This window comes from Erpetoichthys calabaricus, chromosome 12, assembly GCF_900747795.2.
Source record: "Erpetoichthys calabaricus chromosome 12, fErpCal1.3, whole genome shotgun sequence".
NCBI classification, from domain to species: Eukaryota; Metazoa; Chordata; class Cladistia; order Polypteriformes; family Polypteridae; genus Erpetoichthys; species Erpetoichthys calabaricus.
The window spans coordinates 158380835-158408153 of NC_041405.2; the positions used below are offsets into that span (position 1 = coordinate 158380835).

General features: G+C 44.6%; 1 protein-coding gene across 1 annotated transcript in view; it reads left to right on the forward strand.

The window, feature by feature from the left end:
* The window catches only part of apc2 (APC regulator of WNT signaling pathway 2), a 119597-nt gene that overhangs the window by 34732 nt on the left and 57546 nt on the right, over positions 1-27319 (forward strand). Inside the window, exons 2-5 of the mRNA XM_028816616.2 lie at positions 15668-15826; positions 15913-16003; positions 23477-23780; positions 26166-26274. Of these exons, the coding sequence (XP_028672449.2) occupies positions 15668-15826; positions 15913-16003; positions 23477-23780; positions 26166-26274 (663 nt within the window). The remainder of the gene's footprint in view (positions 1-15667; positions 15827-15912; positions 16004-23476; positions 23781-26165; positions 26275-27319) is intronic.

Genomic DNA, 27319 nt, shown 5'->3' on the forward strand with positions numbered 1-27319 from the left:
GGTGTGAGGCGTCCCTCTTCTTTATGCTGCCTCCCCAGCACACCACCGTGTAGATGAGGGCGCTCGGCACAACCATCTGATAGAACATCTGCAGCATCTTATTGCAGATGTTGAAGGACGCCAGCCTTCTAAGGAAGTATAGTCGGCTCTGTCCTCTCTTGCATAGAGCATCAGTATTGGCAGTCCAGTCTAATTTATCATCCAGCTGCACTCCCAGGTATTTATAGGTCTGCACCCTCTGCACACAGTCACCTCTGATGATCGCGTGGTCCATGAGGGGCCTGGGCCTCCTAATCTACTAAATAGATAAGTAGATATGAAATGCACTATATAATAGATAGATAGATAGATAGAAAGATAGCACCTTGATGTGTGGAGTACAAGTCACAGGAGGTTCTGCTCATCTTTATAACACACTGGTGAGACCTCATCTGGAGTCCTGTGCACAGTTTTGGTCTCCAGGCTACAAAAAGGACAGACACTCTATTGCCAAAAGTATTGGGACACCTGCCTTTACATACACATGAACTTTAATGACATCCAATTCTTAAACCATAGGCTTTAATATGGAGCTCTAACAGCTTTAACTGTTCTGGGCAGGCTTTCCATGAGGTGTAGCAGTGTGTTGATGGGTATTTTGTGACCAGTAGAGCATTTGTGAGGTCAGGCACTGATGTTGGACGAGAAGGCCTGGCTCACTCGCAGTCTCTATTCGAATTCATCCCAAAGGTGTTCTGTCAGGTTGAGGTCAGGGCTCTCTCTGTGCAGGCCAGTCACACCAAACTCGCTCCTCCGTTTCTTTATAGACCTTGCTCTTTGTGCACTGGTGTGTGTGCAGTCATGTTGGAACAGGAAGGGGCCATCCCTAAATTGTCCAAAATGGCTTTGTATGGTGAAGCGTTAAGAGTTCCTTTCACTGGAACTAAGGGGCCGAGCCCAATCAACACAGCATAATCCCCCCTCCACCAAACTTTACACAATGCATTCAGGTGAGTCCCGTTCTCCTGGCCAGGCCCGTCCATCGGATTGTGTGATTCGTTACTCCAGAGGACATGTCTGCACTGCTCGAGAGTCCAGTGGCAGGCGGTGGACTTTATGTCACTGCATCTGATGCTTTGCATTGCACTTGGTGATGTCAGGGTTGGCTGCAGCTGCTCGGCCATGGAGACCCATTCATCCCACGAAGCTCTCTCTCTCTGCTGCACTGTTCTTGAGCTTTTGGAGGTCTGTAGCTATTCACACTGCAGAAAGTTGGCAACTTCTGCACACCTCTGCATGCGTTGTCCCCACTCTGTGATTTGACGTGGCCTATCACTTCGTGGCTGAGTTGCTGTTGTCCCCAGTTGCTTCCACTTTGTTAAAATACCAGTAACAGGTGACTGTGGAATATTTAGTAGCAAATGGAATTATTGCACAGGTGGCATCCTATCACAGTACCAGGCTTGAATTCACTGAGCTACTGAGAGTGACCCGTTCTGTCACCAATGTTTGTAGAAGCCGTCTGCATGCCGAAAGGCTCGAGTTTATACACCTGTGGCCATGGAAGTGATTGGAACACCTGAATTCAATGATTTGGAGGGGGGACCCAATACTTTTGGCAATATAGTGTAGATAGATACGTATGAAAGCCACCATAGAATATTTACACAGACAGGACTGTATTGACTCCATTGACTGCTTCCAGGGCTCCTCAATCCTCCGAGCGCCCCCTTGTGGTGGCCACGGGCCCCAATAGGGTTGAGCTTCCATGCTCGGTTCCCGTCGCCCCCATACAGATCAGGGCGGTGGCCCTCTCGTGGCCCAGGGGAGGTATAATCCCTCTCCTGGTCCTTCCAGGTGTCCCGGCTGGGCATAAGCCTCCAGCCAACTACCACAACACACACACACACACAGACATAATTCCAAAAATACCATTTTTGGACTCAGGGACGTCTAAAACGTCGAGATTCATCAAAATCTCGAAATAGAATTTTTGGACGATTCCAATACTTTCCTTACGAGAAAGTAAATCAGACTTGGGGAGATCTAAAATGTCGAGATTCATCAAAACCTCAACGTTGAATTTTTGGATGATTCCAATACTTTCCCTAGAGAAAGCAAAAAAGAAATAAAAAAGGCCCCTGACATCCATCCATCCAACCATTGTCCAACCCGCTGAATCCGAACACAGGGTCACGGGGGGTCTGCTGGAGCCAATCCCAGTCAACACAGGGCACAAGGCAGGAACCAATCCCGGGCAGGACACACACATCAAGCACACACTAGTGCCAATTTAGAATCGCCAATCCACCTAACCTGCATTCACTTTAGCCTGACATGGCTAAAAATAAAAAGAGCAGGCTCGCTCGCCCCCACTGAGGCGCTATAAAAACATACCATTGTAGGTATGAAAGAGCCCCAGTCGTGTATCATGTCACACACTTCTGCTGAAGTCCTCAATGTCGGTGCCTCCCAGCGAGGATGTGCAGCATTGTTCCTAATGGCCCTCAGTTTTGTCTTTTCTTCTGTAGTCCACTTCTACCTCCAAGGTGTCTAGAGGGCGTCCCATACCTGAGCCTGCCTTTCTAATCAAATTGTTGATTCGGTGGTCCTCTCTTAAAGTGATGTTACCAGCAGTACAATACAATACAATTTATTTTTGTAGAGCCCAAAATCACACAAGTAGTGCCACAATGGGCTTTAACAGGCCCTGTCTATCTTATGACAGACCACCAGCCTTGACTCTCTAAGAAGACAAGGAAAAACTTCCCCAAAAAAACACCCTTGTAGGGAAAAAATGGAAGAAACCTCCGGAAAGGCAGTTCAAAGAGAGACCCCTTTCCAGGTAGGTTGGGCATGCAGTGGGTGTCAAAAAGAAGGGGGCCAATACAACACAATACACAGAACAGAACAAATCCTCAATACAGTATAAAAATAAAAATTTTACAAGTACAGAGCAGAATTTAACAGTAGATGATATCCCATAATATGATTTATTTGGAGTCCTGTAGACCTCGGCCATCAAGCTGTCTCCCCCAATTGGCCATTTCACAGCTGAGACAGCCAATCTGATGACAGGACCCCTCTACCCGACGATTCCTGCGATCCTCCATCAGAGATGACTTTACCTTAGGCAGGCAAAACAACTTGGCAGGTGGGCCGTGGCACCAAGTGGCACATTTGAGTACCGAGAAGAGAAACAGAACTGGTGAGGGTTAGTAACAAATTCTTGCTATCATGTGACTTGATGCTAATGACTAACAACAGAGATGCAGGCTGCTCAGATAATCAGCAGCTCTAGTCAGGGTGTGCTAAACTGAAGTTGTGAGTCTTCAGCTGGGATTTGAAAGCTGAGACCTAAGGGGCATCTCTTATAATAGCAGGCAGACCACTCCACAGTTTAGGGGGGTCCTGTAACTAAAAGCTCGACCTCCCACTTTTATTTTATTAATCCTTGGAGTCATAAGCAGACCGACATCTTGAGATCTTATTGTGCTCTCAGGTTTGTAAGTCATGAGAAGTTCAGACAAGTAAGCCGGACCTCGGCCATTTAAGGCTTTATATGTTAGATACCATAGAGTTGGGACATTACCCACCAGAGAGCTTTATTATATTTTTACGCATGACTAAGGATGGATTGTGGGAAGCCCCAAAGCCCAACCCCCCAAAAGCCGCGATTTGTTGAGTTGCAGCAACTTTAGACTTAATAACTCTGGGATGTCCTTGCCCTGTGCTGGCGGTACATGGAGCTCCTCCTGGTCATATTCCATTGTGTGCATTCCAGTGAGGCCATCAAAGTAACTCTGGAATATCCAAAATTTGATTTCTTTCTCCGTTATTTCAGTAAAGCCTCGCCCACGCATATGAACCCGGGTGCAAGTTGCTTGTCTGCTCACTCCTGGAATGGCTCCCCATCTACTGCACAGCAGAATCTCATTGTAGTCTGCCAATCAGGAGAGGCGGAGCCTAATGTTGTGAGACAGGAAGTCCTCCTGTAGGGGGCACTAGTCCCTTAAAGGCCATTCAGAGTCCTCCAATCCTACATTCCACGGGGGTCACTTTGTCTACTTTACAACGCCGCTTGACAGATGTCCATGACACCCAGCTGTCTGCCCAGCACGTGCGTTCCACTTCTGACCAGATGCGGCTTAACTCCCTAATCTTCGGTCAGCCTCTTATTCACTGTGTCAGTATGAAGATGAGAGAAAGTGGAATGTAGTGGGATTTTCCTGGCATCGATTTTCCTGGCTGCCCTGGCATTGTAGCAGTAAGCACTGGGACTGAAGTTCAAGAGTTGATCGGGCCGTGGCCTGTGTGCCGCCAGTCTGTTCTCTTCATGTCTGTGAGGGACTGGTGTCCCCCCTGTCTTGTCCCCTTGTGTTACGTGGATGGATTCTGCCTCCTTATGAACCTGAAATGCAACCAAGTGGGATCAAAAGATGGCAGGATTCAGGCTTTAATAATCAAATGCCAAGGCTCAAACCCCAGAGTGAACAAACTGAGAGGGCCTCCAGGAGTCTGTCTGCACCTGGGTGCCTCACCCCGCTGCCAGAGCAGCTCCCCACACTGCTGTTGGGTGGGGTGTCTGCTCTCGAATGCTGGATTCAGTAGAGTGCCCTTCCCAGCTTTACCGTGCTTTACCCAGACTTTACACATTTTATGGTTTCATGATGCCCTTTGAGTACTCAGTGCATTGGCTTCAGTATGGGCAAGAGGGTGACTGAAACTCGTCTCCCACTGGGCAGGTGTAAGGGTGCCATATAAAGTCTGTTTAACCAAGTAAGTGCTGCAGGCTCCGCCATTTTGGCTCAGTCTAGTGGCCGGAGTTTATATAGCGCCTTTCAACAAAGCCAAGGAGTGGTAAAGCGCTGTTTATGAACAGAGTGCCAAAGGGTAGTCAGGGGGCAGCTGCACAATGACGAGAAAACAAAAGAGCACGTGGGATGGCAGAGATGCACCCTTAACTACAGCAATGACTTGAATGGCATTGATATGATGCTGCAGATGGCATCTGGGTGAAGGATGGTTGAAGATTTATTCTTGGGTATTTGAAGGTGGGCGTTCTGGGGAATGTGAGGGGATGATGGCACTGGAGCGTAACGAGAGGTTGTCAGATCGCCTGATTCTGCATGACGTGTTGTACCCAGTTATGCCCCCCTCCATGCCAAGGAATTCCATGCCATTGTTATGTGATTTTGGTGGATGGGCTGTGAGTTGTGCCCTGGAGGCACACGGTTGTTAATGTGACCTGACATTCGGAGCATTTTACATAATTTGTTGAAGTTGCACATGCCGGCCACGTGTCTGCCCAGCTGGGATACACAGAGACTAAAATGATCCCATTGTATTGTCGTCGGTGGACTGTGGGGGCGCCGCTGAGCTGACTGTGAGCCCAAATCACCAACACAGAAGTGCAAAGGAACAGAGAAACGGGGCTTTCATTAATGAAAGAAGGGCGCAAATAACGGACGCCTCCGCCCTCGTGGCCCACCTAAACAGCAGGGGTCTCCCACGTCGGCTCCCTCGCCGTCAAACGCTGCAGCGCTCCGAGGCCCCATTGTGACATACGACAGGACTGCAGGATCACCGTTAGTCGACCTGACTGCCATCTCTTTACAGGAGTGTGTGAATTCAGGGGTTTACAGTCAAATGTCACAAGGCGCTCTTAACGGCCCCCTCTGCACCTGAGCAAACGAGAGAGTGAGTGAGTGAGACAGAGAATGAGTAAGACCGAGAGTGAGAGTTAGAATGAGAATAAAAGATAGAGAATGAGTGAGTGAGACAGAGAGTGAGCAAAATAGTGAGAGGCAGAGTGAGCAATAGACCGTGAGAGAGAGAGAGAGAGTGAGCAAGAATGAGAATAAGCTATAGAGTGAGAACAAGAGAGAAAGACAGAATGAGTGAGACAGAGAGTGAAGGAATGAGTATGTAAGAGAGTGAGAAAGAAAGCAAGAGGGTGAGAGACAGAGAGAACAACAGAGCATCAGCAAGACAGTGAGAGAGAGATCAAAGACAGAGAGACGGAGAGTGAGAAAGGTGAGAGAGAGTGAAAGTGAGCCAGAGATTGAGTTAGAGATGGAGAGTGACAGAGAGAACAATAGAGCATGAGCAAGATAGAGAGAAAGAGAGCAAGCAAGAGCAACAAAGGGACAGAGAGAGTGAGAGAGAAAGTGATTGAGAGTAAGAGTAAGCTAGACAGAGAGTGAGATGAGAAAATGACAGAGCATGAGTAAGTGAGTTGGTGAGAGATTGAGAAAGAAAGACAGCATGAGTGAGACAGAGGATGAAAGAGTGAGAGAAAGATGGAAATAACGAGCAAAACAGACAAAGGGAGAGTGTGTGTGAATGAGAAATAAAACATGAGAGAGAATAAGTGAGAGTAAGTGTGAGCAAAGCAGACGGACAAGAATTAGTGAATTAGAGTGAAAGAATGATGAAAGAGTGAATCAGTGAGAGAGTGAAAAAGAAAACAAGAGGTAGTGAGAGACAGAGAGAACAGCATAGTGTGAGTGAGAGAGGGAGAGTGAGAACGAGAAAGAAAGCAAGAGTAAGAGAGAGAGAGAGAGAGAGAGATGGGCAGAGAGTGAGAGAGCAAGAGGGAAGGACAGAGCAGGAGTGAGACAGAGAGTGCAAGCGAGAAAGAAAGAGAGAGAGAGAGTACGAGTGAGCAAAATAGTGAGAGGCAGAGTGAGCAATAGACCGTGAGTGAGAGAGAGAGAGAGAGAGAGAGTGAGCAAGAATGAGAATAAGCTATAGAGTGAGAACAAGAGAGAAAGACAGAATGAGAGAGCAAGCAAGAGAGATATACAAAAAATAAATAGATACATTTGAAACTTGACGATAAATATGTTAAGAACAGTCCTGTGTGAGCCTAAATAATTCACCGTGTCATGCAGTGTGTTTGGTGGCTGGTCTCTTGATGTCTGTCTTCGCTGATTCATTTCAGTGACGCCGCACACGTCGTGAGAGATGCCTTGAAAGAGAGCCCTGAGGCCGAGGGGGTGGGCCCTAGCGAGCACTGCGTTTTGATTGGTGGATCGCCGGTTAGGCTGCTGTAACTCTTAAGTGCCACATTCCCAGCAGCCTCTTCAGACGCAGACTCCTGATGGCGAATTCAGAGCGTCTGGAATGAAAGGAGCCGCTGTGTGCGACTACATGCTCTCCATTAATGATGCACCAATCGAAACACAGTACTCACTCTGTCCCCACCCTCTTCATTCTGATGGGTGAAAGTGACAGTTTTTATTGTATCGCATATTTCATGTTGTGTGGAGTGTCTGTGAAATAAGTAAATGAAGAAATAATTCAATAAACAAATAACAAAATTAGCAATGAGAAGCACCTTTTGTTAAACATGTAATTATTTAGGCTGACTCTGGCAGATGGCTGGGGTCCTTGCCTGGCCGGGACGCCTCTTCTGTATATGGTCCGGGGGAAGAGGCATGGACTGATCAGTACCTCCCCCGGATTGCTAGATGGCAGCCCCCCTGGGTGGCAGAGGTGCTGCAGATTCCCGCAGGGCTCCATGGGTGATGGAGTTCTCTACCACCCTGTTGGGATTCAGGGGTGCCACCAGGGCGCACTGCAGTGGCTCCTGAGCCCATCTGGGTGGTTCTTCCACCAGACCCAGAAGTGCAGCTGTAAATCGGTCATCAAACACCTCGAGCACTTCCGGGTGGGCTATAAAACGAGCCAAGGGAGGCAGAGTCGGGTGAAGGGGGACAAAGCAGCCAGAGAGGAGTTGGGGATTCAAAGAAGAACAGATTTGTGTTTGTGTCTGTGGGTACGGGGGAGACATAGCCTACAGACAAAGAAAATCAAAGTTTATTTATTTTACGTGCGCCTCCGGTGTCAGTCTCTGTCGGGGCGGCGCTAATATTTTTTTTATTTTTATTGTCACATGTTGCTATAATTTTAATTTGTGTCATTTTTTATTTAATTTTTTAGTCCAAAATATTCTACCATAGAAGGTGGGTGTGCAGACGCAGGGGGTTCCCAGAATCGAAATAGAAACACCATAACAGGGCGTTCTTGTGGGCATATAAACCAAGAAGAAGAAGGCAGGGCATTCCTGCTATGTAAGCACACACACACACACACTCACGCACACTAACACACACACTCACGCACACACTCGCACAGCTTTATTGGGGTCTACAACAGGAGGACACATGCTGCACACCTGAAAAGACACTTCACAAAGTTTAAGCATCAACTTGCTACCCCCAAATGCTTTGCCAAGATTGATTTTAATATCCCGTGTCCAGCCGGGCACCTTATCTGTTGTATCGATGATCCACAAAGCCGCTCGTCTTAGCAACTATTGTGCCCCGTCACATTGGCGGCTCGCCCATATTAAACAAATCGATGACCTGGGCTGATCCGTATACATGCCGGTGAAGTGTCTGTGGATCTTTTGGCACACCTGGTGGTGGTGTAGCTGCCATTGGCTGTTTCCAGGTGCTCTTGGGGCATCATTGAAATTTTCAATGCCAATTTCAGACTCCTGGCAGCTTTGACCGTGTGGTGAGCCCTTCTGAGGAGGACCCCTCGCTAGGTGTATACAGGAGTGGAAGTGCTGTGTGTGGTGGGGTGTCTTAGAAGGCCGGAGTGTTTGAGGATTCACATACAGAAGAAAAGATGGTGACAAGTTGGTCAGGCTCAGGTTGACTGGTGTGCCATGAAGTACGATTTGCGGTCATCCCCAGTGTGGATTTATATTCTGATGTTTGGTGTCAATATATGGACTCTTCTTCATCAGGTGTTATATGCATAATTATAATATCACTAAAGTTGTACTCTTAAATTGTAATGGCAGAAAACATTTCATTGTTAAATGCAATTATTTTTATGGCAATTAATCATCAGTCATATTTTCATGACCATAACAGGCCTGCTTGACACCTTTAAGCTCACTGGACTAAGAACTGGAACGCCTTTGCAATGTCATCAGTCCGCTGGTGTAGGCAGAGCTCCCCCTAGTGGCACCAGGTATTTCTACAGGCTCCCCACAACCAAAGAGGTGTACTGGAGGGGACCTAACGCACTGTCCTACCCAGGTCCCTTATGAGGGTACAAAATAGTGCCCTCTAGTGGCCTGAAAACCACAAACACCATAGTAAGGTTTCTTTTAATTAAAACAACAGCGTCTGCTGTGATGATTGTGCCCCCTGTTGATCAGGAGTAATAAAGACCATCCATGTACACATATTTTTAGAAAGTCACTGTGCACTGGAGAGATTCCGAAGGACTGGAAAATGTCAAATATCATCCCGTTATATAAAATGGGTGACAGGGAAGATCAAGCAACTATAGGCCAGTAAGCTTAACATGAATCACAAGAAAATTAATGGAAGGAATAATTATGGAGAAGATTGAGCAACACCTGACAAGGACAGGAGTTATTAGGAACAGTCAGCGTGGGCTCAGAAGAGGGAGGTCGTGTTTTACTAACAGGCTGAAATTCTATGAGGGAGCAGCAAAAGGAGACGACCAAAGTGGAGCAGATGAGATTATTTATCTGGGCTTTCAGAAAGCATTTGAGAAGGTGCCACATGGTGGGCATCAAACTAAAAGAAGTGGCAGTTCAAGGTATGGGTGCAGAATTTGCTCAGACACAGAAAGTAGAGGGTGATGAGGGTGTGAGGGACCTCATCAGAACTGGCCGATGTTAAGAGTGGTGACCAGCAGGGGTCAGTGCTGGGGTCATTGCTATTTTTAATATCTATAAATGATTTAGATAGGAATATAAGGAACAAGCTGGTTAAGTTTATGGATGATACCAAGATAGGTGGATTAGCAGATAATTTGGAATCCATTATATCATCACAGAAGGACTTGGATAGCAGACAGGCTTGGGCAGATTTGTGAACAATGAAATTTAATGTCAGTAAATGTAAAGAATTACACATAGGAAGTAAAAATGTGAGGTTTGAATACACAATGGAGGGTCAGACAATCGAGAATCCACCTTATGAGAAAGGTGGCACAGTGGTAGTGCTGCTGCTTTGCAGTAAGGAGACTGTGGAAGATTGTGGGTTCGCTTCCCGTTTCCTCCCTGTGTGGATAGCGCTTTATAAATGTAATGAATTATTATTATTATTATTTAGAAGTCATAGTGGACTTGACATGATCAACTGCCAGACAGTGTTCAGAAGCCATTAAGAAGGCTAACAAAATGTCAGGTTATATAGCGCCTTGATGTGTGGAGTACAAGTCACAGGAGGTTCTGCTCAAGCTTTATAACACACTGGTGAGGCCTCATCTGGAGTCCTGTGTGCAGTTTGGGTCTCCAGGCTACAAAAAGGACATAGCAGCACAAGAGAAGGTCCAGAGAAGAGCAATTAGGCTGATACAGGGGATGAGTTAGGAGGAAAGATTAAAAGAGCTGAGCCTTTAAAGAAGACGAAGAAGAGACCTGACTTATGTGTTTCAAATGATAAAGTGAATTAGTGCAGTGGATTGAGACGGTGACTTTAAAATGAGTTCATCAAGAACACGGGGACACAGTTGGAAACTTGTGAAGGGGAAATTTCACACAAACATGAGGAAGTTTTTCTTTACACAAAGAACGACAGACACTTGGAATAAGCGACCAAGTGGTGTGGTGGACAATAAAACTTCAGGGGCTTTCAAAACTCGACTTGATGTTTTTTTAGAAGAAATAAGTGGACAGAACTGGTGAGCTTTGTTGGGCTGAATGGCCTGTTCTCATCTAGAGTGTTCTAATGTTCTAGTGTAGTGCTGCAGTGTGTCGCTAGCCAGATTATGTTTAATGGATTGTCATGTTTTTTCTTAAGTGTTATGTTCAAGGCACTATATACAATAATACATGTGTGCAGGATCTAATATCAGCTTCAAGGAATTGTCACTTCTTACGTCACTGATGAGCTGTGACACATAAAAGACAACCACTTCCCATCTGAGAGAACATGCCATACTGGTATTGAATGGCACTATTAGTTGCACAAGTGAAAGGACGGGCTGCCATTATGCTCTCAGTTTGCTTCTCCATCTTTCCACAAAACACAAAAAGAAAGAAAGAGAAAGAAAGAAAGAAAGAAAGAAAGAAAGAAAGAAAGAAAGAAAGAAAGAAGCCAAACACCAGCCTGAAACACAAAGGCCTTGCCAGGCGCTTTGTCTGCTGCTGCATCTGAAGCCACTGGCTGCACTTTCCCCGGGGCAGGGTTGGCTGTTACCGTAGCAACAAGCAGAGCCTTTCTCCCCCTGATTGGCTGATTGCCGTTAACTGTGCTGCGGTTGTTCACATCCCTCCAGGGAGAGTTTACAGAGATTACCCAAAATGCAAAGCTTTAGTCAACCGATCATCACAACAAAGCCCCCCCCCCCCCCCCCCCCCAACAGAACCAAAAAAAAAAAGGAAAATTAAAATACAACAGAAACCTGAGGTCACACGCCTGCTAGACATGTGTGTGGGATGTGGGCACACACACACTTTTGGACAAACACCTCTCCCCATAAATCTCATTTAGTGTCTTTCACAACGGGCACATTCACTTTATGCTTTAAGGAGCCAAACACAAATGCAATACAGAAGAGCTGACATTAAATAAGAAAGACACCAAATAATAACAACATACCAAGAGGGACATGAGTGCACTGATACAGGGACACACACTGTACATGACCAACACATAGATCACAGGTGTCAAACTCCAGTCCTGGAGGGCCACAGTGGCTGCAGGTTTTCATTCTAACCATCTTCTTCATTAGTGACCAGTTTTTGCTGCTAATTAACTTCATTTGCTTTAGTTTTAAATGATGTGACTCTGGCCACTTAGTTGTTCCTTTTTCCTTAATTAGCAGCCAAACAATAATGAGACACAAAACAAGCCGCCTCATTACCAGCTCACCTGTGCCCATCACTCAATATCTGAAACTAAAGGCTGATATCTCAGGTCACCAAAACATTTTGAAGGTTTGACGGTTTTGGAAATGTCTGCTGTGGCAGAATGAGAGCAACAACAAGCCATGGAATTAAATAACGGGGTTAATTAACAGCAAAAATTAGTTTCTCATTAAGAGAATGGTTGGAGTGAAATTGGTTGGAGTTTGAAATCCCAGTTTAGCTGGTCATCTGTTGGCTCGTTTCTGTTTGACTGTCATTTAATGAAGAAAAGAATAAATTCAGAGGACTGAATCCTTCAAAACAGGGCTGTTAAAATGAAGGGAAAAGTTAATTAGCAGTGAAAACTGATTAGGAAAAGGGTCAGAATGAAAACCAGCAGCCACTGCGGCCCTCCAGGCCTGGAGTTCGACACCCCTGATCATAGATAGATAGATAGATAGATGTGAAATGCACTATATAATAGATAGATAGATAGATGTGAAAGGCACTATATAATAGATAGATAGATACTTTATTAATCCCATGGGGAAATTCCCATACTCCAGCAGCAGCATACTGATAATAACAATATTAAATTAAAGAGTGATAACAATGCAGGTATACAGACAGACAATAACGTTGTATAATTTAACGTTGACCCCCCCCCGGGTGGAACTGAAGAGTCACATAGTGTGATGGAGGAACGATCTCCTCAGTCTGTCAGTGGAGCAGGACGGTGACAGCAGTCTGTCGCTGAAGCTGCTCCTCTGTCTGGAGATGATCCTGTTCAGTGGATGCAGTGGATTCTCCATAATTGACAGGAGTCTGCTCAGCGCCCGTCGCTCTGCCACGGATGTCAAATTGTCCAGCTCTGTGCCTACAATAGAGCCTGCCTTCCTCACCAGTTTGTCCAGGCGTGAGGCGTCTTTCTTCTTTATGCTGCCTCCCCAGCATACCACCGCATAGAAGAGGGCGCTCACCACAACCGTCTGATAGAACATCTGCAGCATCTTATTGCAGATGTTGAAGGACGCCAGCCTTCTAAGAAAGTATAGTCAGCTTTGTCCTCACTTGCACAGAGCATCAGTATTGGCAGTCCAGTCCAGTTTATCATCCAGCTGCACTCCCAGGTATTTTTACACATACACAATGGGCCCACTTTGATAGATTTGAAAGACACTATATGGTAAATTGTTATGAAAAGCATTATATAATAGCAAGATACAGTAGATATGAAAGGCACTATAATAGATAGACAGATACAGTACATAGATGTGTGCTCAGGCACATGGACACATACATAGACACATGGATGAACTGTATGGTTGATAGATAGATAGATAGATAGATAGATAGATAGATAGATAGATAGATAGATAGATAGATAGATAGATAGATGAGAAGAATAGGTAGGCATACTTGAAAAGCACTATACCAAAAAAAGTTGAATATGAAAGGCACTATATAAGATATGTACGAAAGTCACTATACAAAAAGAACTGAATTAAATATGAAAGCCACTATATAACAGAGAGCTAAATGTGTGAGCTCAGACACACAACAAATACGTACTGTAGATGTGCTGTGTGATAGATAGATGGATAAATAGATATGAAAGGCACTATATAATAAACTAGCCGTCCCACATGGCTCCACCCACGTAGTAGTGAAACAGGACAGTGTGGAGGGCCCTGCCCGGCTCCCCACTCCTGACGTCACTCTTCCCGCTCCCCTTAGCCCGCAGTCTCTGTCTCGGATTAACATTAATACAGTAATCCCTCCTCCATCGCGGGGGTTGCGTTCCAGAGCCACCCGCGAAATAAGAAAATCCGCGAAGTAGAAACCATATGTTTATATGGTTATTTTTATATTGTCATGCTTGGGTCACAGATTTGCGCAGAAACACAGGAGGTTGTAGAGAGACAGGAACGTTATTCAAACACTGCAAACAAACATTTGTCTCTTTTTCAAAAGTTTAAACTGTGCTCCATGACAAGACAGAGATGACAGTTCTGTCTCACAATTAAAAGAATGCAAACACATCTTCCTCTTCAAAGGAGTGCGCGTCAGGAGCAGAGAATGTCATATAGATAGAGAAAAGCAAACAAATCAATAGGGCTGTTTGGCTTTTAAGTATGCGAAGCACCACCGGTACAAAGCTGTTGAAGGCGGCAGCTCACACCCCCTCCATCAGGAGCAGACAAAGAGAGAGAGAGAGACAGAGTTTGTTTTTCAATCAAAAATCAATACGTGCCCTTTGAGCTTTTAAGTATGCGAAGCACTGTGCAGCATGTCGTTTCAGGAAGCAGCTGCACACAGAAGATAGCAATGTGAAGATAATCTTTCAGCATTTTTAGACGAGCGTCCGTATCGTCTAGGTGTGCGAACAGCCCCCCTGCTCAATCCCCCTACATCAGGATCAGAAAAAGTCAGCACAAGAGAGAGAGAGAGAAAAGTACGTTAGGTAGCTTCTCAGCCATCTGCCAATAGCGTCCCTTGTATGAAATCAACTGGGCAAACCAACTGAGGAAGCATGTACCAGAAATTAAAAGACCCATTGTCCTCAGAAATCCGCGAAGCAGCAAAAAATCCGCGATATATATTTAAATATGCTTACATATAAAATCCGCGATGGAGTGAAGCCGCGAAAGGCGAAGCGCGATATAGCGAGGGATTACTGTATATCACATGGATCCAAGTGAACTGCGATTCTTAGTGCGATGAGAGAAGTCGCAAAATCAACTGGAATGTTCAAGCAAAGTCTTGAAAAAAACCAAATCTAAATCCATGAAGTAGTTCTCTCGTGAAAAGCAGACAGACAGACATTGGATTTGATATTATATTATAAATAGATATAGATATTATTATATATAGAGAGATTGATAGGGAGATAGATATGAAAGATCAGTTTATTTTATAGTGCTTTTCATACCCATGTATCTGTGTAGTATCCTTCCATGTAGCCATCTTAGATAACACATACACAGATTCACTCATAAGCCATATTGCACATACAACAGATGTGCATGTGGACACGTAGATATGCTCACACACACACACACACACACACACACAAGACATGCAGGACCACGCAGATACACACATATTCCCAAATTCCTGGTAGGACAAAAACATAATCAGTCCATGTATTCAGAGATGTGTGTGCATACACGTATAACATGTTCACTCACACACACACAGTGATAATACGGTCAAGGCAGAGATCTGCATGGACACACTCATGTGCAGGCACACTCGGGCATTCTGTGCATGTGACAGACATGAACACAAACAAACAGAGTGCCACCAGCATGTCCAGAGATGAGCGCACACACAACCACACACACACACTTTCTCATCTCATGGCAGCTTTCCTTGTTTGACTGCTGCTGCCTGAGCTGTGTGACGGCCCTCGACGTCAAGTTTGGATTTTTATGGGTTCTAAGATTATGAAGCTCATGTTACAGATGCTTATGCCAACATTCCCGCTGACTATGCCACCGTGTCTTAAACACACCATTGCCATGGTTCCTCACCTTTGAGCCTCTTTGTGTTTTTTGCACCACAATTGTGCGACTCCTTGGACACCAGTCGGACTCACGGTAATGCTGTGGTCCATTCTCTTTTGAGTTTATAGTGCCTTTACCACATGACCTCAGTACAGGCTTTCCTGTGACGGCCTCCAGAATATAAGCCTCCCCATTGGGTGGGAGAACTACATCGCCACACTGGTACAGGACACATGCTGATGGCACTGCCACACTCTTGGTAACCGTCTGGGGTGAGTTTGGCCTTCTGGGACATTTTGCTCTGACCTTTGCATTGTCTGTCTGTCCACAGATTCTGGAGCAGCTGAAAATGGCAAACTCTGAGACTTCGTATGACCAGCTGGTCCACCAGGTGGAGGCGCTAAGGAAGGAGAACTCGCACCTGCGCCGGGAACTGGAAGACAACACCCACCACCTGACCAAGCTGGAGACAGAGACGTCAGACATGAAGGTGAGCGACCCCGAGGACGAAAGGAAGGCCTCTCAGCCTCATGCGTGACCTGGTGCCTGACCATGGCTGCCCTCTTCTTGTTGCAGGAGGTCTTAAAGCAACTGCAGGGCAAACTGGAGCAGGAGGCTCGGAGCCTGGCGTCTTCGGGCAGGGCTGATGTGCTGGAGCAGCTGAAAGGTACGTGTGGTGGGTGAGAGTCAGAGCAGGACAACATTTTCACTGGCTGTTTCACTTCAACTGTCACACGTGCAAGCAACTGAGGTGTAATTAATGCATGCTGACCCGAACATGGACTGTTGGTCTAGGGCTGGACATGCAGAAGTGTCATCTAATCCAGCCCAAGTAAGTGTCTTTGAGACCCATCGAGGAAGGGTAAAGGGGGACGATTGAGAGCGATCGTTGGGGCAATCCAATGTGTGACCCACCGCGACCCACTTCACAACCCACCACACCTCGCTACTATTATAAATATTTGCAGCCTGCCCACTAACCTAACTGGAATTAATTCAACAGTCCACAGTCCCCACAATGCAATACAATACAATTTATTTTTGTAGAGCCCAAAATCACACAAGAAGTGCCGCAATGGGCTTTAACAGGCCCTGCCTCTTGACAGCAGCCTCGACTCTCTAAGAAGACAAGAAAACCCTTGTAGGAAAGGATGTGAAAAATATATATATATATATATGTATATATATACTAGGGGGCTTTGCCCCCTGCTCGCTTCGCTCGCCAACCCCCATGTTTGGTTTTCCGGACACACTTTTAAGTTTTTTTTTTCTTTGAATTGTTGCTATTTCATTAGTTTCACTTTTATTTCAGAACTTCTGTAGAAACAATATTTGGAATCTTTCGAGTCCAAATATGCTGAATCTTTTAAATGAGGTCAGTGAGACATGTGTTTAATGACTTTGTCAGGTTAGAGATAATGAAAACTGGAATTCAAAAGACCCCAAAAAAACGTAGGCGCGAAACACATGCAGAGCAAGATACAGAATATGAAAGCAGAAAAAAAACTAAAGTGTCAAAAAAAAAAAAGTAAACATCGCATTAGCGCAAAAAAAGAGAAATTATTACTCGGAGAAATAACGAAAAGGCGATTAGAGATCGAATATATGGACACAGGTGATATGTAAATATTGTAAGTCTTTGAAGTTTAAGTCAAGAGAATTTCAAAAACGTGTTTTACCTCACATGCATTTATTGGTTACTCTGCAAAAAAAATTATTAACTGCTGATGATGATGAAGATCGCTTTGGCTGTGCTGAAATTCCAAACAGAGAAACCTATCCTGAATTATCTCTAACCTACTCTGCATGTGTTTGGCCCCCTTGTTTTTTAACCTCTTTACGATGTTTTACTTTGTTTTCTACTCCATCTTTTATTTCTGGCCTCGCTTTATCCTGCTTTTTTTTTCAATGACACCTGGTCCGTGGTGATTATTTTCCCTTTTTTGAGGAATAATTTCCATTTGTTTGCGCTCCTGCGATGTTTACTTTCTATTTTTTTTATACTTTCTAATTTTCCTACTTTCATATTCTTTAACTTTCTCCACATTTGAATCGCGCATACGTTTTTTTTTTTTGAGCCTTTCGAATTGCACTGCTTTCATAATCTGCTCTGCATGTGTATTGAGCCAACGTTTGTGAACATCTTTATGAAGTTCTACTTTGTCTTTTACTCTGTCTTTTAATTCTGAGCCCGATTGGACGTGCTTTGTTTCAATTCCACTTGTTATGGGCTGATAATTACTTGCCTTATTTTCTGAATTTGCACCTCGATTATTTTTTCTTTTTTCTTTCCAACGCTTTTGAGTCTCTTTTCTCCACGCTTGTTTCTTCTTCGCTTAGTCGTCGATGTTTCATTTGTAACGTATTGTCCTTATACGCTTTATATGCGCTGAGACCCTGGATCTGTATGTGCTCAAATCCTTCACAAGACTGAATGTTTGGCTGCCCCGTTGTCTTATTTGATAGTAAGTAGGACGTGTCTTGCAAGAATCTTATGTTCTACGTCATTGCGAGACAGTCCTGGGCCAGTCTCTTAGCACAATGTCTCATGTTTATGGTCCCCACGAGACACATCATGGCAAGTCTCTTTGGTCTCACGGGTCTTGCTTTTGCTTTCCAGGTTTTTTTTTATAATAGATATATCTACAGTGCATCTGGAAAGTATTCCCAGCACTTCATCCCTTTTTCCACATTTTGTTATGTTACAGCCTTATTCCAAAATGGATTCAATTCATTTTTTTTCCTCAGAATTCTACACACAACACCCCATAATGACAATGTGAAAAAAGTTTACTTGAGGTTTTTGCAAATTTATTAAAAATAAAAATAACTGAGAAATCCCATGTCCATAATTATTCACAGCCTTTGCTCAATACTTTGTCGATGCCCCTTTGGCAGCAATTACAGCCTCAAGTCTTGTTGAATATGATGCCACAAGCTTGGCACACCTATCCTTGGCCAGTTTCGCCCATTCCTCTTTGCAGCACCTCTCAAGCTCCATCAGGTTGGATGGGAAGCGTCGGTGCACAGCCATTTTAAGATCTCTCCAGAGATGTTCAATCACATTCAAGTCTGGGCTCTGGCTGGGCCACTCAAGGACATTCACAGAGTTGTCCTGAAGCCACTCCTTTGATATCTTGGCTGTGTGCTTAGGGTCGTTGTCCTGCTGAAAGATGAACCGTCGCCCCAGTCTGAGGTCAAGAGCGCTCTGGAGCAGGTTTTCATCCAGGATGTCTCTGTACATTGCTGCAGTCATCTTTCCCTTTATCCTGACTAGTCTCCCAGTCCCTGCAGCATGATGCTGCCACCACCATGCTTCACTGTAGGGATGGTATTGGCCTGGTGATGAGCGGTGCCTGGTTTTCTCCAAACGTGACGCCTGGCATTCACACCAACGAGTTCAATCTTTGTCTCATCAGACCAGAGAATTTTCTTTTTCATGGTCTGAGAGTCCTTCAGGTGCCTTTTGACAAACTCCAGGCGGGCTGCCATGTGCCTTTTACTAAGGAGTGGCTTCCGTCTGGCCACTCTACCATACAGGCCTGATTGGTGGATTGCTGCAGAGATGGTTGTCCTTCTGGAAGGTTCTCCTCTCTCCACAGAGGACCTCTGGAGCTCTGACAGAGTGAACATCGAGTTCTTGGTCACCTCCCTGACTAAGGCCCTTCTCCCCTGATCGCTCAGTTTAGATGGCTGGCCAGCTCTAGCAAGAGTCCTGGTGGTTTCGAACTTCTTCCACTTACGGATGATGGAGGCCACTGTGCTCATTGGGACCTTCAAAGCAGCAGACATTTTTCTGTAACCTTCCCCAGAATTGTGCCTCGAGACAATCCTGTCTCAGAGGTCTACAGACAATTCCTTTGACTTCATGCTTGGTTTGTGCTCTGACATGAACTGTCAACTGTGGGACCTTCAATAGACCGGTGTGTGCCTTTCCAAATCATGTCCAGTCAACTGAATTTACCACAGGTGGACTCCAATGAAGCTGCAGAAACATCTCAAGGATGATCAGGGGGAACAGGAGGCACCTGAGTTCAATTTCGATGTTCACGGCAAAGGCTGTGAATACTTATGGACATGGGATTTCTCAATTTGTTTATTTTTAATAAATTTGCAAAAACCTCAAGTAAACTTTTTTCACATTGTTATTATGGGGTGTTGTGTGTAGAATTCTGAGGAAAAAAATGAATTGAATCCATTTTAGAATAAGGCTGTAACGTAACAAAATGTGGAAACAGTGATGTGCTGTGAATACTTTCCGGATGCACTGTATATATATATATATATATATATTGTAACAGACTCACCCAGAGGCACGTATATAAAATGAAGAAACTTTTATTTTTCTTCACCTGTGGGTCACGTCTTCCCCGTAATCCCCACAGGCACAACACAGTCCAAAACAGTAACACAATTCTCCAACACAACACTCCCTTATGGCACCACCACCACTCCTCCTGTCAAGCTTCGTCCTCCTCCTCCCAGCTCTGGCCACTGAGTGGTGCTTGCTGGCCCCTTATATAGCCCACCCCAAAGTGCTCCAGCTGCTTGATCAGCTGTTTCCAGTTGCACTTCTGGATGGGGCTGAAGACTCATCCAGCCGGGCTCATCAGGTACCCATGCAGTGCCCCCTGGCAGCCACCCCAGATCCCAACAGGGCTGTGGAGAACTTCATCTCCCATGGAGCCCTGTGGGAAACTGAGGCTCCTCCAACAGCCAGGGAGGCTGCCACCAAGCGTCCCGGGGGAGGTATTGAGCCGCCCATGGTTGCTCCCCTAAGACATATGCAGAAGGGGCGTCCTGGCTGGGCATGGGACCCGGCTGTCTGCCACAATATATATATATCTATATATGCTATATATGTAGTTGGAGATCCAAGGGAGAGAATGAATCACGTATCATAAAGTAGTTTTTATTCCTGAGCCTTTAGCTCCTGCCAGGAGCCGTCATCAGAGGATAATGATTAGACATACAAGAATCAAAGGCAATATATAGCAAAATTAGGTGGTGGGGGGGTAATGAGGTGGGGAGGTTAGGAGGGTGTTGGTCGTAGAGTTTTATTTATTATGAGGATGTTCTTCTTAACACTATGAGAAGGCCATGTTAAAGTAATGTGTTTTCAGCAGGCCTACATTTCTGGGGACCTGAATCTTGAACTGCTATGGGGGCCCCTTTACAACCAGCAGCGAGGTCAGGGCAACTACTGTTATCTTCTTCAATGAGTTTGTCCCACGATGGATTACCACAAACATTTTTTTGTTTTTATTTCAAATTTCACCTCTGGATCTTAGATTTTGATTAAAATTGCAGTACTGGATTTACTCGCATGACAAAGTTACTGGTGCGAATGAAATGTTCCTACGCCGTATCCTTTTCGAGTTACAGGGGAGTGAAAATTAGGGAAATGTTATACACATGCATGGTACACCACAATATGATGAAATAAAACACAGAAAAGACCTCCATAAACATAATCTTACGTCAGTGGTCTCAAACTGCAGTTTTCACTGCTCCCATTGGGATTAATAAAGTATCTATCTATCTATCTATCTATCTATCTATCTATCTATCTATCTATCTATCTATCTATCTATCTATCTATCTATCTATCTATCTATCTATCTATCTATCTATCTATCTATCTATCTATCTATCTATCTAATGAACTCATTTTCCCTTCATTTTAATAGCCTTGTTTTTAAGGATTCTTCTTCTTTTGACTGCTCCTGTTAGGCATTACTATAGTGGATCGTCTTCTTCCATATCTTTCTGTCCTCGTCATCTTGTTCTGTTACACCCACCACCTGCATGTCCTCTCTCACCACATCCATAAACCTTCTCTTAGGCCTTCCTCTTGCCTGTCAGCTCTATCCTTAGCACCCTTCTCTCATTATACCCCTCATCTCTCCTCTGCACATGTCCAAACCAACGCAATCTCGTCTCTCTTACTTTGTCTCCCAACCATCCAACCTGAGCTGACCCTCTAATGTCCTCATTTCTAATCCTGTCCATCCTCGTCACACCCAGTGCAAATCTGAACATCTTTAACTCTGCTACCTCCAGCTCTGTCTCCTGTGCCACCGTCTCCAGCCCATATAACACAGCTGGTCTCACTGCCATCCTGTAGACCTTCCCTGTCACTCTTACTGGTACACATCTGTCATAAATGACTCCTGACACTCTTCTCCATCCACTCCACCCATCCTGCACTCTCTTCTTCACCTCTCTTCCACAATCCCCATTTCTCTGTTAATCTCAAGTATTTAAACTCCTCCACCTTCGCCAACTCTACTCCCTCCATCCTCACCATTCCACTGACCTCCCTCTCATTCACACACATGTGTTCTGTCTTGGTGGTCCTACTGATCTTCATTCCTTTCCTCTCCTCCTCATATCTCCACCTCTCCAGGGTCTCCTCACCCTGCTCCCTACTCTCACTACAGATCACAATGTCATCACCAAACATCTAGTCTCATCTCTCATCTTGCAAATAAGGGGCTCAGAGCTGATCCCTGATGTAATCCCACCTCCGTCACTCCCACCACAGACCTCACCACTGTCACACTTCCCTTGTACATATCCTATAGAACTCTTACATACTTCTCTGCCCGACTTCCTCATACAATACCACAGCTCCTCTCAGTCACCCTGTCATTTGCTTTCTCCAGGTCCACAAATATGCAATGCAACTCCTTCTGGCCTTCTCTAAACTTCTCCATCATCATCCTGAGAGCAAACATCTCATCTGTGGTGCTCTTTCTTAGCCTAAAACCATCCTGCTGCTCACTAATCATCACCTCACTTCTTAACTGAGCTTCCACTACTCTTTCCCATAACTTCATGCTGTGGCTCATCAATTTCATCCCCCTGTAGTTACTGCAGTCCTGCACGTCCCTTTTATTCTTAAATATCAGCACCAGTACACTTCTTCTCCACTTCTCAGGCCTCCTCTTACTTTCCAAGATTCCATTTAACAATGTGATTAAAAACTCTACTGCCATCTCTCCTAAACACCTCCATGATTCCACAGGTTTGTCACCTGGACCAACGGTTTTTCCATTCTTCGTCCTCTTCTTTACTATCCTTACTTCCTCCCTGCTAATTCCTGTTTTTAAGGATTTGGTCCTCTGAATGGATTTGTTTCTTCATTAAATGGCTGCTAAAACAGAAATGAGATGCGAAATGAGCCAACAGATGAACAGCTAAGCTGAAACGTCAAACTCCAATCAATTTCACTCCTACCTGATTCTTAATGAGAAGCCGATTCTTGCTGTTAATTAAAGCCGTTATTGAATATCAGGACTTGTTGCTGCTCTCGTTCTGCCACAGCAGACTGCTGAATTTCTGTTTTTTCTAAGACCACCGTCAAGATGTTTAGGTGACCTGAGCAGACCAACATGCCCAAGACCTTCATCTTTCTTTATTTTCAGGTGAGCTGGGCATGTTGGTGGCTTGTTTTGTGTGTCATTATTGTTTGGCTGCTCATGGAGGAAACAGAAATAACTAAGGGTTCTGAGTCACGTCAATTAAAACGAAGGCTAAACAAGTGAATCAGCAGCAAAAACGGCTCACTAATTAAGAAGATGGTTAGAAGGAAAACCTGCAGGGACTGTGGCCCACCAGGACCGGAGTTTGAGACTACTGGTGTAGGCGAAGATTTACGTCATATGCATTTTTGGGCGCCCACACTACCACGTTTTCATTTAAAAATGAAGTCGAAAATGAAAATGATCTCGGTCTACAGTGGAGTTCAAGTGTGTCGTTTTCGAAAGGATTCCTGCCCATACTGAACGCCCGAAAATGAACATGACGTAAACCTCCGCCTGCACCAGGCATCTTCACTTCACTGCATTGTGCTTTTGTCTCGCTCCGTCCTGTCATATTGCGAGCCAGGCCACATTCTACACCCGTCCACTTCATTATGCTCCTTCTTATTAATTGGAGTTACTCATCTTAACTCAACAGATTATTGTAACAAGTATTGATGTCGGGTGTGATGTGTCGAGATCAGCAGTAGGATGGACATCTGTTTTGATCCCCATCTCACCATGCCCATCATGGTGCCCTGCTGCCTGGCCTCTCTGGTAACCTTCTTGTAATAAATGCAGCTCACAGATTGTCTCTCCATTTCCCCCCTTAGAGCTGCACATGGACCTGACAGCTTACTATGAGCTCAAATGCCAGCCTCACAACCTGCGGTGCAACAAAGGAGCCACCATTTCAAGTGAGTCCCTGTTGAGGGATGTGACATTCAGAGGAGGAGGAGGAGAAGGAGAAGGCAGCCCCCCATACCCCGCGAGTAGGCAGCCCTCTTCAGTGTTGGGAGAAGGTGGTGCCCTGCATGCCGGGACCCCTCAGGTGCTAGAAGGCACTGCACACAAGAGCGGGACTTCAGGAGAGGACTGCGTGACAGCCCAGCATCTCGAAGAGCTGGAAAAGGAGAGGTAAGTTGGAAGTCAGGTGTGCCGTGGCAGCTAACAACAAGTAGGCAGAAGGTTTAAAAAAAAAAAAAAAAATAGTCTTCCTGGCATTTTGGGGCATGCTCTGGCACTTTAAGGTATTTGGTCCTTGAGTCAGTTCTTGTGGATGTCCATTGTGTTGGCAATGAGCACAGAATTGGCACACGGTAATGAAGCTAATCACAGCCTTCCAAGTGACTCCACCTCTTTTTAGTTTGACCCCACCCCATGTCATGTGGCTCCTCCCCAAATTTGTTAACCAATGGCATTTCATGCCCAAATACTCTCCATTCCATAATGCCGTGTGAGTACGGGCAGCGATTAGGAAAATGTGATGTGACTGGCTGCCATTCAGTGTGCCCCCTGCTGACTAAGGCATTGAACTTCACTTGACCTATTGTGTGACCCTGAGTGAGACTGCACTAAAAAATAAGATATAAACTATTAAAATATAGCCTTATAAAGTGCCTTTGGTTACATTGAACTTAATAAATGAATGCTATTGTGTCAGTTTCTCTAAGTGACTTCCTCCCAAAGGTTGGTGATGTTCCATTAATGAGCGATTATAACTTGCACCTTTGTTCAGTGCATTTGCAGATATTGTTGGGATTAATATGCAGCGTTAAACAGCAACACGCTTTAACAAACACCCAACCTTTACTTTATAAAATGCCTTTCGACAGTGAATGCTAATACACCAGAGATATACTGTACACCAATTCTTTACATGTGTTTTACCATAGCAGGAAGACAGACCACCGAAGGGAGTCCGTCAGAGGTGGGGTTTGAACCACCAGCATTGGGGATTAAAGTGCAATGTTTTACCACTGGAATACCCTGCTCACGAGTAATGCAGTCACCCAAGACTGCTCATTTAGTGGCAGAGCTCGAGGTCATGGCGCTCGGGACGGGGCGCTGCTTCAGTTTGCTGCCCTCCAACATATCTGAATATGTTAACCTATGTACAGTAAATAGAAAATTAAAATGACATATAGAGAAAAATTAAGATACATTTTGCATAGATTTATTCATATATAGAGAAACAGCAAAAAAATTTCACATATAATTATTTATAAGCATCAACTAGACAAGAATATAGTACAGACGCACTGATAAAGCTGTGTTTTAAATGTTAGTTTAATATAATTAGACTGTGAAAACCTGAACCAATGTAGTGTATAAGTGACAGGTGGGGATGTTTATTGTGATAGAAAGATTAGAAGCAAATTTATTGGGCAAGTAAGCTCACATACAAGGAGTTTTTAATGATGTTAGCTGGACAAATAAAGTTCTATCTATCTATTATATAGTGCCTTTCTATCTATCTATCTATCTATCTATCTATCTATCTATCTATCTATCTATCTATCTATCTATCTATCTATAATATAGTGCCTATCTATCTATCTATCTATCTATCTATCTATCTATCTATCTATCTATCTATCTATCTATCTATCTATCTATCTATCTGTCTATTACATAGTGCCTTTCATATCTATCTATCTATCTATCTATCTATCTATCTATCTATCTATCTATCTATCTATCTATCTATCTATCTATCTATCTATCTATCTATCTATTATATAGTGCCTTTCTATCTATCTATAGACAGCATGAAGGGTATTATGTGATACATAAATAGATACAAAACGCACTATATAATCCACCTTAAGGGAAGTGTTTGTGTTTCTGTCCGGTTGCTGTGTCCCAGTCATTCCAACAGATGGCGCATCACAAACATTTGTAGCAACAAAATCCACCACATTTGTCATTCTAGCAGATGGCACATCACAGACACTGAAACTGTTTTTTTTTTATGAATCCCATACCAAATGGGATATAACAGAGACATATCCATTGCATGGTGAACTGAAAACATTAACATTTTTTACTTAGATTTTAACCTGTCTTACAGGGGTAGCATAGCTGGTATACAAGGGACATTCAAACCCTTTGCGCATTTTTTTAAGTCTATTTATTAAGAATTTCAAAAACAAATTATACATCACTTTTCTACACAGTCACCTTCCTTTGTGATGCAGTTTTCCCAGTCACATGACACTGTCAAACACGACCAATTACTACTCCTCCCGTCTTCACCGTTTCCAATGAAAAAATAAAAGTGAGGGAACGTTTTGAACGTCCCTCATGTATATGCAAGACACTATACAACAGATAGATAAATAGATATAAAAGGCACTATATGATAAATAGATAGATAGGCAGATATGAAAGACATTATATAAGATACTAGACAGCACTTTATTTGTCCCAAGGGCAAATGTAACTTAATTAATGTGCAAGACATATTATAACAACCAACAACTACCCACCTCCTTAACTTTATCCTCTTTCCTTTTCCAGGATTCTGCTTCTCCGGGAGATTGAGAAGGAGGAGAAGGAGCGGCACTGGTACTACAGTCAGCTGCAGGGCCTGTCAAGGAGACTCGCCGAGCTGCCACACATTGACACGGTATGCCTTCCTTCCTTCCTTCCTTCCATCCCGCCCTGGGATCTCCTCGTCTTTCTCATTTTGGATGGGTTCTGAATGGACTCGGGTTCAACTTGTGTCCACTCTGTGGTCATTCACCAGCATGTCACATGTTGCAGTTAAGTAGATGTGTCCTTAGAATTCGCTGCAGGCCAGAAACTCACTCCAGCAGCAGTCTAGTTGTAAGTGTCTTCAATGGCTGGCTCTTGTGATGTCCAAAGCTCTTTTGGTGGAAGAAAAAGGTGGCTTTATCAAAAAAGGGAGCACATGTGTGTCTTAAGGGCTGCCTGTGTCCATATTGGGGGGTGAGATGAGGTGTGTGATGGGGGTGGTGTCTCTACCTTTGCCTGACTCCTCCCATTGCTCCTTTTACCTGACCTCCTCACTCCAGCCAGGAGGAGGCGCCAATCAAATATAAAAGTGGTGCTGCCCTCCAGCTGGTACCAGGTAACAGCACACCCATAAATTGGACGGACCAGGCATAGGATTTGGGACAGAGCCAAGCTGATTGCTATCCCTCCCCACCCTGAGACACCAGTGGTCTATATAAATGGGAGGAGGGGCAGGAGATAAAGATAGGGGTGGAGCTAAAACCCACATCAAACCCCCAATGAGATCACTTTTGAACAGACGGGGTGGAGCCTAATTTTGACATTAAGAGACAGGAAGGTTAAAACTAGGGGCCGGGCTAACTGTAGCATGTAAGAAAGCCCACTACTGAAAGACCAGTGATCTATATATAAAACTGGGAGGAGCCAAATGATAAAGACAGACAGACTGTAGAAAAGAACAAGGGGCGTGGCCAAACCCTAGTGCTGATACCAGGCAGGACCATAGAGAACAGTGATCTGGCATAAAACCTGGAGATGTGCAGAGCTGTAGTAACTACAGGGGGAGAAAACTGATGAGCCTTCAGCATGAAGTTATGGGAAAGAGTAGTGGAAGCACAGTTAAGAAGTGAGGTGATGATTAGTGAGCAGCAGGATGGTTTTAATGCCAGGAAAGAGCACCACAGATGTGATGTTTG